Below are 14,212 nucleotides of genomic sequence, written 5' to 3'. Positions count from 1 at the left end.
TGTGCCTTGGATGTCAGCAGGCCGTGTAGAGTTATTAGGCTTGTTTGAGATGCGCCTTGCCTCGCCTGAAATATTGGCGAGAGTAGGCGGCTACAGTGAGGGGAGGAGTGAAAAAAAGTGCAGGCAAGCCGGACACTTCCTGAATCTCGCTGTGTTGTGGACTGCAAACGTCAACAATGGAAGAGATCGCGTTCGCGTTCTTTATCGCAGACGAAGTTGATGCAGTTGAAATACCACTGTTTTTACACGAAGATGGTTATGATGAGGAGAATCACCGAAGGTGAACAGTGCTCATTACTTAAAATGGCTTATTCAGTAAATGGTAGGGATATAATCTATCTGATCTAGAGTGGTATTGCAACTTGCATCTAATGAAATTAATGTCGAGTAAAAAATAAACAGTCCTGACTGCAGATAATTCAGCACCAAAGAAAATTGTTTTTATTATTATTAAAGTTATTTGGGTGAACTATCCCTTTTTTACATGACAAATATTCCATATAAATATATTACACAATTGTTTGTCACCTTAATGTAAGTTTCAATTCATGTTTAATGATTAGGAAAAGTGTGTGCTGCAAATTATTCTTAAAAAATAATATGAAACAACAACACATTCTAAATTAAGAAATGAGCATGTGTGGGTTTTGTTTATTGCACTCCTGGAATCAGACATATCCAAATAAAGATATCGGATAAAAACACAAACATGAGGCCTAATTGTAAAACAGTCACATTAGATGTATGCATGTATTGATGGATTGACTAATTTATTTAATGGAATAATGTTGTACAAAAATGTCAATGTATAAAGAGAATACACATCTCTCAATAAAGAGAAAATAAAAAACAAACAGGACTTCACTTCAAACCAAGAAAATAAAAATAAAACATGTCCTAATTACTAAGTACTATAGAAAAAGTAAATCGTATTAGGCTATAGGTAATGGACTTCTTAGAATGAAGGGGAAAAAAATATCAGCTGACATTCTCAGCCAATGAGCACGAAGCTGTGTCGTCAGTCAGTCGTTTCCCATCATGCTTTTGAGTAGCGCAGTCGGTGGAGAGCAACTGCGCTCGACTGCTCAATCCGACACAGCCGCCTCGCTGTCGCGAGAGTTTTTTGGCACACGTCAGCATGAGGTCAGAGCAAGGCGGACGTAACTCGGACACTTTTCTAACCGGCATGCAGCTCGCGGTGATCACCGGTGATCCGTTCTGCGCAGATTTTGTTCATCTCAAACAAGCCTATTGTTTCTCCATAACAGGGCAGGGTTTTATAAACGCGTAGATGTATGAAGTCATCTTCACCTACATGCACCTTAAACAAGCAGAGGAAAATAATGTATTTAAAACAGACTACAGTGCTTTCAGGTGGCAAGTTGTGATTCAAGTCCTGGTTTTACAGACACAATTCAATTACCTTTATGAAGTAATTTGTCCCTTGAACAACTTGGGTTTTATAAGATTTGGCGATAAAAACGTCACACTTCCGTCCAACCTTACTCTCGGCATGAGACTTTATCTGACGAAATAAAGCAAGATTTGGTTTATGACACAAAACAATCACAAGAATATATTTGAAGATATGTCGGTGCAAGTTGTTTTTTATTCATACACGTCTAATATTTACATTAGTCTGTGTTATAAATTAGGTTTAAGACCTGCCTGGGAGACCATCCCTTAAAGTATCCACTATTTTATCATGACCAACCTGATCGCATATTTTTTGCACTTCTTCATTGGCATCTTTTGCTTCAGTAGTTCCGCCACAAATTAAAGGCATTTCAAATGCAGAATGTTGTACAAAATGTTTAAAACAGTCTGTCTTTGGAAACCTCAAAACACCTAAAATTCGACAGTGAAATCTGCTTCCTGTTCATGACGAGCAATTGAAACTTTGGGAGAGACCATTTGTATGAGACGAACCAAAGAAGTTGGTTCCGTACCCATACAAATGCACGATAGTTTCTTCGAACCTGTCGGGAAAAGTAAATAGATTAGGCTATATCAAATATATATAATGTTGACATATAACCATATTTCCAATAGTATATATAGCTTCTCCTTGGGGAAATGTATCTATGTTCATATCAACATCATTTCTTCACCTACCATGACATGGTTTGATCCTCGATGTCGGTTCCCCTGCTGTGGCGTGGTCTAATGCGCTCGTTTATTATTGAATAACACATCATATATAATTATAAAAACTATAGTGTAAATAATAAGGATTTTCTTTACATCAATATTGGTTAATACTGCTTTACACAGACATTTAAAAATGTAGAATACTTCTGCCAGACTTACAACTACAACAAACCCAGGTAAGTTTTTACCCACAACATGGAACTTTACACTTGATATATGGTTATACATTTGAAAATGTATAAATGCTATTTCTTGCTTTTTAATGTTTAAGTGTAGTCGCTCAATTATTTATTCATCCATTTTCTGTGATTAACATGTATTATGCTTTTTTGTGCATGTATGTATGTATGTGTGTATGTATGTCTTTGTGTATGTATATGTATGTATGTATGTATGTATGTATGTATGTATGTATGTATGTATGTATGTATGTATGTATGTATGTATGTATGTATGTATGTATGTATATATATATATATATATATATATATATATATATATATATATATATATATATATATATATATGTATATTTATGTGTATGTATGTATGTGTGTGTGTATATATATATATATATATATATATATATATATATTAGTATATTTGTTACTTTGATACTTGTTAAAACTGTCTGCAGCGCATCCTCATCACATACGGCATATTTTAGATGCAAGGGCAACAATACTGTGAAGTACACGGCCAGGCTTATGAAATTGAAAAATAAATCTGATAATGTGACTCAAGACGCGCACATGCACTTTTACAATCTTATAAAATACATTATTACACACATGGTTAATGGTTAAGCCAAAAATGACATTATCAACAGTGCAACGTAAAGAAGGTCAACGAAAACACACGATTCACAGATAAATGATATTAAAAACATAATGCAAAAAATCTATTAATTGACTTTGAATGTTCACATTTACATTATAAGTTTATATTTACATTATTGTATATAAATTAATAGAAGTGTATAAAATAGTTGCGTAATGCGTTTTATAACATCAAGTTTATGCAATGAATGGTAGCCTTGGCAGCCATTTTACTATAAACGTACGTGAAGTCATAAACATTATGTAAAGGTTACACAACTTGGACACTTACAAAACCACGCAATCTTCTTTGTCCTTAGGGCGTGTAATTCGAGTGCGCTCTTGAGAATTACTTCAGTATTTTTCCAACACCTGGTTTCTGACTCTGTGATTTCATATGTAAGTACGTATAGGTCTTGTATATTTTATTTATTCTTATTTTCGAGTATAATGCATGCGTAGTCCAAATTTATATCGCCAGCAAAACATTATTTTTATTTCAGAGGTTCACAATGGGAGATCACAGCATTCCCCGAATGACATTAATAGTCGTTTCGATTGTCGCATTCATTGTATGTGTCGCTTTCAACGCACTTGCTGGACCAGGAAGTGGTATGTTAGATAATTTTTCCTATGAAACAAATGACATAATAAACCACCGAAATTTGTTTTTGTTTAAAAAGATTCGTGACGTCTTTTTTTCTCATTAGGTCCTTTTAAGAACACCACAAGTGCAATATCAAATAATTTCAATACAGAAATCACACCCTCTGGGTGGACCTTCTCAATCTGGGGTGTCATCTACACCTGGCTGTCCCTCATGATTATTTACATCCTCACAACTACCTGCAGAAGGTATTTTTTCAGCTCAGTCTGTCAAGATGTGCTATACAAATAAACTTGAATTGAATACAAACCCTTAATTCAGTCAATGAAACTAAACATTTACATACTTTGTTCACACAGAACAGTAGATGGTCCAATGTACTGCAGTCCTGCTGTTTTGCCATATGGATTCTTTATTGTCTGGATTTTGAACATGCTCTTTAATATAAGCTGGCTCTTTCTGTGGGACAGAGAGTACGTCTGTGTGATTTTTATTTATTAAAACAGATGCTTGATTTCTTTTCATTAATTACATTATTTTCATTTTAATGTATTGCAAATATTTGAAATGCATTTAAAATGATCTGCTTTCTTTGGTCTCTCCTTACAATTGAACTTTGAGCTTACACATTCAGTGTGTTTCTTTAAAGGGTGATGATTCCTGCAGTGATTTTCCTGGCCTTAATCGCGTTCACAAATTACTTGACGATATTCCTCTCCTGTCATGGACTTAAACACTATGGAGCCTGGTTAAACAAATATCACAAAGTAGACCTTTGGTGCATTCGAATACTGGTGAGATGCCTTTACTTTTTATTTATCATATCAAATCTGAAATGTGGTAGAATCTTAGGAGGCATATCTAAAATGTCTTTGCCCTTATGTTGCAGGTTCAGAATGGCATTGCAACATATGCAACATGGACAACTATTGCCACCCTGCTCAACTTTACTATTGTGCTAAACTATAATGCTGGAATGAATAAATCAGATGCAGCAACAGTATCTCTCTCAATACTTCTGGGTGAAGTTATTGGCTGGTAAGATTTTGGAACTGGGCAAGAAACAAAAGTAATATTGTAAATAGACACCCACAACTAACCTATTATTATCTTTTTGCAGGTTTATTGTTGAGAACTTTGTGTTTGAGAAGCACGTGCGATACATTCTGACAATCTACCCTGTTGTCATTGTTGCCCTGAGTGGAAACATGACAAAGAACTTTAATGCTGCAAATCCAAGCCGCAATGGCATTTACATAGGTAAGCAAGAAAGAAATGTTGCACATCAATTGTTTCTTTGAGCTCCTGTATGTGTGCAAGTCTTTTACAGAGATTGTATTCTGTGATGCTTTCCACAGCTGTCCTGCTGGGGTTGGCTTGTGCATTGTTTGCGATTAGACTGTTGCTGGTAATATGGAGGCACATTAAACGACCTCTCTACAGAGGCATGGATGCAGAGGAGATCATGTCACCAATGGAAATTGCTAAACAGCAAATGAAGATCTTAAGTTAAACGTTTCTGTAATAACATATTGTTAATTATTTTTATCATGGCTATTTATGCATTATGTATATTGATTATAAAGCCGTGGAATGAAAACTGTTGAAACAGGCCAAAATAACAGAAAAAAGACGCTTTGTATTTTTCAGACCTCAAGTACTGCAAAGAAAACAAGTTCATATTCACTTCGCTTCAGCGATACAACAGTTTAAGTAAATAATATCTATATGTGATTTTCATGTGTCTTGTCATAATGTCAGTCTTACACATCGCTGTTGGATGACTTTATGTCACTCCTGAGGTTTTGTTGAAATTCAACAGACACTGGACTGGAATGGACACAAAAATCAATAAATGCTGATTAAATGAAAATTTGTAATGGTCTCTTAATTTTTTCCTCTATATAAAGTTTAAAAAAAGATTTGAAAACAATGTAACTAAAGACCTGATCTGTACATAGTTGTACAATTTTATACTTTTGTAAGCAATGAAGTCATAAAGGTCAAATTACAACGTTGTTATCACCAGAAAAGTAAATTTGTAAAAGTAGCTAAATCACCCTAAGTGTATGAATGGTTATTATTCCAGAACTGTCATAACTCAATACAAAATTCATATTCACATGACAGATTTAGGTAAGGAAGATTTAAATACAGCAAAGGACTTTAGCAGTGAGAGTGGCACATGTAAGGATTTGGGGGAAGGAAGAGGCTGGTGGCAACAAAGCAGCACATAAGAAAGAAGTTGATTTGGAAGTAATGTATGGAAGAGTTGAGTGCAAGAGGGCAGAAAGAATGGGGAGGAGGGAATAAACGTAGGCATTATTTTTCAACTCAGCCGACATCACTTAGAGAGGAGGGATAGTGTGGTAATCAGTGTTGAGATTGGGGCATTGTGCGCTGAATTCTGGGCTGGCAATGGTTGGTAAGTATCCAGACGGTAGATGTCTGTCTGGAGAATTGGAATGTGGTAATGGAGTGTGACTTTATCGTGCTGCAATAATCTGTATGTTTTCTTATCTCTTGGAGGCTCAACTACGTCTTTAAAATCGTTTCTTGAAAATAAGGACTATAAGGTTGTTATAAGTGTTGGTACTGGAGGATTTTATATATAAGATGGAGTTCTTCAGATGAACTGATGAGGGCAGCAATGCGCGTCTAAGCTGCCGCAAATCCCACGAGAAGAAGCAGCGAGAGTGCAGTTACACTCCACGGCCTTAGATGGCAGCAGGTCATCGCGCGTCTTCCGATTGCAGCGGAACAAAATTGGGCGGGAGTTTTTGTGTTGTTGTGGGCCAAATACAGTGGCTCTGTCAGATAGTGTTTTTTCATCAAATAAACATTTTAAGACTTTCATTTTCTTTTGACCTGAAACGTTTATAGCTTTAACAGGCGTACGATAAAAGCGACACTCAAAGTTAAACAAGAGTGTAATGCCGTCGACGATTGTCGGTCTGCTAACAAACACGGCATGTTGAAGCTGAAACGGAACGTCGGGTTGTCTGCAGGATTGTTATCTTCGGTGGCGGGCACACAGTCTCTGTAACCCGGGCGTGGAAATCAAAACGATGTCGCAGGTCAGTAACGCTACATAAGATTAAAAGGGCAGAACAAAGCGCAGCAGCAGGTCTGTCAGGGGTTGCGTCTTATAACAGCGAGCTTGTCTGTCTATACAGGATTCTTTCATAGCGTCGGTGCTCAAACTACATGGTGTATAGGTAGTGAGCTCACTACGTTTTTTTTAAATGGCTACAAACAAGTGAGAATATACGTGAAAGTGTTAAAAAAATCATTCTAATGTTTACAGTCATGTGATGTTTTTAGGCACTTTGTGTTGTTTCCTTTCAATATCAGATATTTACAAATGCAATGCATTGCTATAAAGTTGATAAGAAACTGACCTTACTCGTTAAATCAATTATTTAAGGGGAAGGCCAAAAAGAAACTACATTATCACCAAGCAGAGGACACGTAAGTGTTTCAAAACAACTTGAACATTATTTAAATGGTCACATTAACCTCCATTTACTATGTTTCTGCTGCTTTTCAGAAGCAAGTCTCAAATCCAGATCAAAGAAGTCTTTACCCTGCATGATATTGACACTTTATTTGATGACATTGGTAACGTTCATTATATTCTTACATACTTCAACATTCAAATGAATTGGATGTGCTATTGACTCGTGTGATTCCAAATTCTTTGTTTTTTTAGATGCAGACTCTGAACTGCGTTTGCCTATGGTTTCTCCATTGCCCAAGAGCAGTGGTGTAAATGATCAGAAGGGAAGTGGGGGCTCGTGCAATTCCTATGACATGAAGGCTCCATCTGAACAGGTACGCATGTTTTGAATCATCAGAGATCATTCAGTTGGTACCACCACGATTTGATGTGGATAGTTAATTACATGACTGTTTTGCAGGCACCTAAATCCGATTTAATAGAGGTTAATGGCCTTCACGATGATGAAATACATGATAAAGGTAACAAATCCTACTTGAACTACCCTTAATCTCTATTAATTGTATTGTCAGTGACCTTGAACTGAAGACTCTTAACTGTCTGTTACTTTAAATAACTGTATATTTTTGTTTCTTACAAAGAAAGTCCGTTTAAAGAGATCGCGCCCATAAAGACGTCCAGCCCTATTACTTTGGCAACAGAGGGGGATGAAGAAGTTGATGGAGTCAGGCCAATGGCTGACCCTTTGCTCTTTGGAGAAGATGAGGAGCCTATTGGAGGGGACTTAGGCAAGCCCCCCTGCACTCAGCAAGCTATTCATAGGTATGAATTGTACTAAAGTCTGAGAACGTTTGTTGTGGATTTCTTTTGTCTCATAATTTTCTTTGCTCTGAAATCATAGTGAGTCTCTAGAATCCCCACCAGAAAGGCTTGAATTCCGAAAAGCCACTAAACCTAATGCTGGTTCTTCATCAAGGTCAGTTATTTTGATACACCAACAGGTAGCAGTTGATGACACTGTGACTGATTAAAATACGTAATTAAATAAAAAATGTCATGTGTATAACAAACATAATCTTATATTTGATCTGTCAGTATGAAGACAACTTCTGTGAAAGCCACCCAGTCCACACCGATGGAAATAAAGGAAGATTCACCAATGTAAGAAACTATCGTCTTTCCAGTGCTGTTAGTACGGAGTATAAATGTATTTGTTTTTTTTTAATAAACTATCATTACATTGTGAGCAGTTAATCCCCTGTTATGCACCACAGTGACCTGATGAATATGAATTTATATATAGCTAAATACCAGAATTGTACTTTTATCTCCTATTTTTTAAGGGATAAAGATCCAAGTCGACTGTCCCCTTCTTTGGTTCAGAAAAATGAGCAGAAACTTCAGGGGGCAGAGCAATGCCTGGATCAGATGGTGGAGGTTACTGGAAAAAGGTCTTCTTTCCAGCACAAGCTTAAAAAAGCCTTGATGCCTAAATCCTCAAGGTGAGCTTAAATATGACCCTCTGATGTTAAACTACATTGCTGTTTTTTATTTTGTTGGGATTGATTTGCTATGCTTTTTGTGATTAATTTTTTATGTAACACACAGATGGCTTGAGCAACTATTATGTTTCCATTTAAGTATACGTATGCTTAGCTAAGTGGATGTCAAAATCAAATTAGCTTGTAAATATTGTACATAAATATCGGGTATTGTTTTCAAGCTTGTCTAGTCATTTGACTTATTCTCACTAACTTCCAGGAAACCAGCCACAGTTCCCGCTCCTCCGCCTGTAGATTTAGAGGAGGACTTCATGATTCTGGACGATGAGGCTCCTATTCTGTTTGTCATTCCTCGGAAGACAGATGTCAGCAAAAACAAAAAGACTGTCCAAGCAAAAACCTCAAAAGAGAGTCTTCCAGAAAAATCACCTTCACACACTGAAGCAGATGTGAACGATCAGCAGGGGACGACCTCCAAAAGAAACAAAGCACAAACAGAGTCTGGGAAGAAACAACCTAAAGGAAACCGTGGAAAAGCTTCAAAAATGAAGGGCAAAGACACTGTTTTGGAGAAAATAACAAATTCTGTACCTGAAGTACAGGAGGAGGGGGTTGGTGAACAGATCTCCTCTCAAAATGTTCCGGGCCTCAAAGATGTTGATTCTTCAGGTAAATCACACAGTTTTATTAAATCTTACTTTTAAAATGTTTGTTTATTGTATATCATATGGCGGGGCAATGAACCATGAACATAATTAAAGTTTTGTACCAAAAACATAAAATGATCACTGCATTTGTATTCATTTTACATCATAATGTTTCTTATGATTGAAATGATTAAAAACCGTCAAACCTTTATAAGTTTGTTATCTGGTTTGCATAATTTTTTACATCCCAGGTTCATTTGTGCTCCTAAGGTTTGAACCTATTCATAATTGATAGAAAGTAGGAAAAACATGTTCATATTTTTAAATATGGTTTTCATACCTGTGTACAGTGGTTACAGGAGAGCAAAGCTCAAAGGACAGTGCGCCTGATGAGCTTCCTGACAGAGGTGAAGAAGATTCAGACAGTCCTCAAATCCTTGCTCCTCCTGTTGCGAGAGTAACAAAGAAATCCTCAAAGTCGTCTGGATCTCAACAGGAGAGGCCGGGGTCCAAAGCAAAGAAGGAATCCAAAAAAGTAAAGAGTCCTCATTCCACAAACAAAAACAGAAAGAACAGTAGGAAAGGGGAAGCTGTCTCTAAGACAAACAAGGGGACGTCAAAAAGACAAGAAGAGCCGGAACACATATATGCTGTTTGTGAGGAGGATGACAGTGTTGAACCTCCACCTGCCTATCAAGAGGAGGAACAAGGTTAGTTTCACTCCTTTTTGCTCATTGCAGTATTTAGTAACATTTTTAACGAGCATTAATTTTTAGGGGTAATTGACCTTTCACCGTGTGAAATTTAAAGAAAATTCAAACTATTTGCATGTGGTTTAAGCCAGTTTCAGCATCTACAGTGTTGTAGCTAAACATGTTTTTCTTTAATGTTTAATTCTTCCAATGCAGCGGTAAATAAGCAGTCTTCAAACAAGCAAGATGCTTTGAAGGATCCAAAAAAAGCGAAGACAAAGGAGACAAAACGAATTGAACCAACTCCAAAAGATCCACCACCAGTGGCTTCTGACACTTCTTCAGACAGTTCTATGATGAGCAAGAGGATGAGGAAACCTCCAGGAACGTGGTGGCTCACTGACCAAGATGAAGGTGCCACACAGGGGGAATCAGAGGAAACGGGTGGTACAGCGAAGGGACCGAAATCCAAGAAACCTCCAAGCAAGCAAGCAACTGTGGATGTTTCTGAAGAAGTACAGTCTTCCAAGCCTGCCCAAAAACGTCATAAGCGAAAATCTTCATCTACATTTAATGTGGTGGAAAATGCTAAAAAGGTGTTAACTGAAGGTGATGATGCTAAAGCCGAGCCGAGAACGGCAAAGAAATCAGGCGGTCGGAAAAAAATCAAAGCAGCTGCTCAATCTCAAGTGCCATCACCGACTCGTGTGCCTGAAGAGGAGGTAGGAGCTACTTCAGAAGTCGCTGCTGAGGACATAAGTCCTGTATTCTGTACCCATCGACGACACAACCCGATACCAGGTAAACCCATTCTCAAACTCCTATATTTTTGCTTGTACTTGATAGTGGTGTCAAGTGGTGAAATAAGTGAAATAAAAATGAAGAGATCAGCAGCCACGATACTTATCCTTTTTTACTGTAAATTAAACAGTTGAGAAGCAGTTGTTCAACAACGTGTACACACGCGACAATGGCACTGCAAAGAAACGTCCTTCATCTTCACTGAGAAGACCTGAGAGCTCTACCCCAGATGTTCCATGGAAAAGACAAAGAAGAGCCCCTTCCAACTGGTGGGAGGTGGAACAGTCTCCAGAACCAACTGATGGGTCCTTATCACCTCACACTCTGCCTCCACAAAAGTCTAAACTAACAAACGTTCCTAGTCCTGCTGTTTTGAACATTGAGCCAAATCCAGCGAAGTCGCTGAAAAAGAGTCACACGAGGAACGGTCAAAGAAACATAATCAGCACACCAAAGTCAATCAAAAGGTCTTTAGCTTCCATGAATGCTATTTTTGCCTCTGACAAAGTCAACGTGGTGAAAAGTGGGCAGAGGCGCAGAAAACAGGGACGCAGAAATATCCTTCACTCGCTTGAGGATCAGTCCGATCACTCGAGTGAGAATATGGCACACAGTGATGATCAGATGCAGGGAAACAGACATGTTTCTTCTCGATATGTTGCTGTGAAGCCCTCTGGGAACAAAACCCAAACAAGTGTCAGAGTGTCCGGCGGACCAAACACCTTATCTGATATGTAAGCTCATTTTAAGAATTGCCAATCGGCAACCCACTTTAGACTGCAAACTACATTTGCCAATGTCTAGTCTAAATACTGGCATATACTGTTGGAAATAATCATAGTTCGCATTTGAACTATTATATAGCCTGATCTAAGCATTCATAAATTGAAGTGTGTTGAAACTGGACCGTTTTTGTTTCTTTGAAGTGATGTTGCGTTCCGAAGTGGGCCATCGTCAATGATTGAGCTTCAGCATCATGACGAAGAAGATGAGGATATTGGTGAGTCTGTATTGATAATACATTTGTTTAATATATGTTACAATTTCTAAGCCACCAGTGGCAACAGACGGTTGAGCTGTTGGGTCATCGAAAACATAAATCATGCAATTGCTTACATATCATTTCCATTATTATTTTAGATTTGCCTTCAACCAGATTGACTCCACGTGTGCAACGTGTCCCTCGGGTGTTGTCGCAGTGTGATCTCTGTGGTCCTCCTCTGCAGACCATTGTCCTAGAAGAAGAAGACTGGAACAACCTGAAGGCATGGTTCTCTCACCTGTGGCCCCCGGCCTCTAAAGGTAACAGATATATTAACTGATAATCCATCAAATCATAATGACTGGACACGAAAAGGGACACGATCATTTCTTGAAATACCCCTACTTAGTGTTGAATCTGCCTAATCTCCAAAGAATAAACCTTTTGCCTCATTTTTTATTCATATAACCTGTGCGTTTACATCCAGCACCTTTTTTCTTTTCTAGAGGGCCGTGTTATTAGTCCAGATGACTTCCACTGGCACTCTTACGGAGGTCGAGCCATGGGTCATGTGGTTGACCTCCAGAGCACCTCTTTCTCACATGGAAAGATTCTGCTGGGGTCATTCATGAAGAAACCCCCACAGATGGACCCTGAAACAGTTTCTGTAAGTAGATCACATGTTCTTTAACGCCGACATGTTGCTTGTTTTATCTCTTTCTCTCATAATCCCAACCTGACATTTGTTACATAATTATTAAAGATTGATGGATTTTGGTATTGGATTTTGTAAATACCAACACATAAGGTCAACTCCAGATAACATAAATAAAAAAATAATCAAATCTGCAGACTGACACAGACTTTCTGCAACAAGTCTCAGACTGAAAATCTGAGTCTTGTAGTGTTTTTTTAGCTTTAGTTATGTAGTTTTAACATTACTCTGTATATGTGTGTTTTAAGGTATTCAGCATTATCTCAAGTTGTGTTCGAGTTGAAATCGATGGTGTAAAGTCTGTGTACAATCCTGGACAAGTGTTTATGATACCCTCTGGTGAGTGAAAACCTGATTTTTTTTACAATAAAATGAATTCTGGATAACGTAACTGTTCTTTGTTTTTATCTGTCTTCTAGGACGTGTGTATGGCATCCACAACCTCTGTCAAGAGCCTGCTGTGCTGATTTACCACAGGACACAGTCAGATAACACACAGTGCTGAGTGATGGACTTTGGAATATTAAACTTGGAATATGGAATTCTCAACTGTATATTTTTAAATAAAATTATTGATGTGTGTCTTTCAAAAGAAATACAAATTGTTGTCTGACAAAGCTTGTAAATGCTAGATGTTTCTTTGTGTATATAGAAAGAAAATAATTCTGTGAAACATGAATTTTAAAGTGTTGTGTAAAAAGCATTGGTGATCTTATGTACATTTCCGTCTTTTTTTTTTCTTCCAAATGCAGCAGGAAGTTTGAACAGATTGTTCAGCTGTCAGTAGGGGTCAGCAGATCCTATTTAATATTGAATTGGTCTTATGCATTCATTGTGGGCAATTTTTTAACTTAAAATGGATCATTAGTGGCGTTTACTTTAAGGGATGTGTTAGTGTAGAAGTAAAATCTTCTTCAGTTAACTGGCAAATGTATATATGTATAGACCTGCCAAAAAAATCTCTGTTTGAATGTTGCAGTTAAAAGCTTGCCATTGCATCAGTCTAGCTCTGTTTACAAGACATTTAGAATTTGTAGGTTTTTTATGTACATTTATAGGTGCTAAACACATTTTTTATAATTTGACTGAAAACGATTAAACATTTTCTACACCAACATCTGTTGCAGCACACCATTTTCTTCTGGTGACTCACTCTTATCAAAACCTATTTTCTGTGCAGACCAGTGGCATCTTTTATCATTGAATTATACAACATGCTTTTAACCTAAGACATGCAATGGAAACAAAATGAAAATTATGAGACCAAAAACCTTTAAATTAGCTTTTCGTAACACAAATCTTAACACTTTTAGCCAGATAGATGATCTGTTAAGTCTTTCAATACTACAAATCAGAATATTTTACAAAAGTGTGATACTTATAACATAAGGACTGTTTATAAAGATAATACATCATATACTTTAGCTTGCCATATAAAACCTACAAGTTTTCTATTACTTAATAAATAAAAAGTATGTTTGTCACAAAACACGCCTGTTCCAAACTAAATCATAATTTAGGGAATTAAGATAATGTCATACTTACACAAGTCCTTCGCCAGTGGAAATGTGGAAAGGTTCACAATATTATGGCATCTCCACAGCTAAGAACCATAATTCATTACTTAATCATGCAGCCCACCTGTGGGTTCAGTCATTGTATTTCTCTGGGACAATTGGGAGAGTGAAATTAGCAGATGAGTAGAGAAAACTAATAACGGGCCTGATTGATGTTGCCAAGAAACCAAAGATATGTCAAGCCAATGCTTCTTAAACGACTTGTATAAGAGGTTTAATAGGAATTCCTGAATTCCTTCCTTTTAGATGTTATGTTTACT

The 14,212-nt window shown here is 37.2% G+C and overlaps 3 protein-coding genes across 6 annotated transcripts; 2 read left to right on the top strand and 1 right to left on the bottom strand.

Moving 5' to 3' along the window:
* Nucleotides 1-753: 753 nt before the first annotated feature.
* On the bottom strand, nucleotides 754-1,887 carry LOC306912266 (cystatin-B-like). The gene is made up of 3 exons (XM_079488271.1): nucleotides 1,715-1,887; nucleotides 1,424-1,525; nucleotides 754-1,321 (listed from the first exon to the last, which is right to left on the bottom strand). The coding sequence occupies exons 1-3, from the start codon at nucleotides 1,784-1,786 to the stop codon at nucleotides 1,178-1,180; spliced, it is 318 nt and encodes a 105-aa protein (XP_079344397.1). The 5' UTR covers nucleotides 1,787-1,887; the 3' UTR covers nucleotides 754-1,177.
* A 231-nt stretch (nucleotides 1,888-2,118) lies between these two features.
* On the top strand, nucleotides 2,119-5,636 carry LOC306912259 (uncharacterized protein). 3 transcript variants are annotated; one of them, XM_079488257.1, is made up of 9 exons: nucleotides 2,119-2,327; nucleotides 3,290-3,368; nucleotides 3,473-3,581; nucleotides 3,680-3,824; nucleotides 3,936-4,049; nucleotides 4,226-4,370; nucleotides 4,466-4,614; nucleotides 4,697-4,836; nucleotides 4,935-5,634. In XM_079488257.1, the coding sequence occupies exons 3-9, from the start codon at nucleotides 3,482-3,484 to the stop codon at nucleotides 5,087-5,089; spliced, it is 948 nt and encodes a 315-aa protein (XP_079344383.1). In that variant the 5' UTR covers nucleotides 2,119-2,327; nucleotides 3,290-3,368; nucleotides 3,473-3,481; the 3' UTR covers nucleotides 5,090-5,634. The 3 variants fall into 3 exon arrangements, with proteins under 3 accessions (XP_079344383.1, XP_079344385.1, XP_079344384.1); XM_079488259.1 differs by having other exon boundaries at nucleotides 2,179-2,327; nucleotides 3,290-3,372; XM_079488258.1 differs by lacking the exon at nucleotides 2,119-2,327 and having other exon boundaries at nucleotides 3,190-3,368; nucleotides 4,935-5,636.
* A 619-nt stretch (nucleotides 5,637-6,255) lies between these two features.
* On the top strand, nucleotides 6,256-13,488 carry LOC306911846 (uncharacterized protein). 2 transcript variants are annotated; one of them, XM_079487529.1, is made up of 18 exons: nucleotides 6,256-6,653; nucleotides 7,004-7,047; nucleotides 7,127-7,197; nucleotides 7,289-7,410; nucleotides 7,497-7,557; nucleotides 7,678-7,858; nucleotides 7,938-8,012; nucleotides 8,132-8,197; nucleotides 8,380-8,538; nucleotides 8,798-9,207; nucleotides 9,536-9,895; nucleotides 10,094-10,678; nucleotides 10,809-11,412; nucleotides 11,605-11,678; nucleotides 11,819-11,980; nucleotides 12,167-12,327; nucleotides 12,624-12,714; nucleotides 12,795-13,488. In XM_079487529.1, the coding sequence occupies exons 1-18, from the start codon at nucleotides 6,645-6,647 to the stop codon at nucleotides 12,878-12,880; spliced, it is 3,321 nt and encodes a 1,106-aa protein (XP_079343655.1). In that variant the 5' UTR covers nucleotides 6,256-6,644; the 3' UTR covers nucleotides 12,881-13,488. The 2 variants fall into 2 exon arrangements, with proteins under 2 accessions (XP_079343655.1, XP_079343656.1); XM_079487530.1 differs by having other exon boundaries at nucleotides 6,304-6,653; nucleotides 7,130-7,197.
* The last annotated feature ends 724 nt before the right edge of the window (nucleotides 13,489-14,212 follow it).

The sequence above is a fragment of the Barbatula barbatula genome, assembly GCF_947034865.1.
Source record: "Barbatula barbatula genome assembly, chromosome: 23".
NCBI lineage: Eukaryota > Metazoa > Chordata > Actinopteri > Cypriniformes > Nemacheilidae > Barbatula > Barbatula barbatula.
The sequence above is the reverse complement of the archived record's forward strand: the minus strand, read 5'-3'. Positions and strand labels throughout refer to the sequence as shown.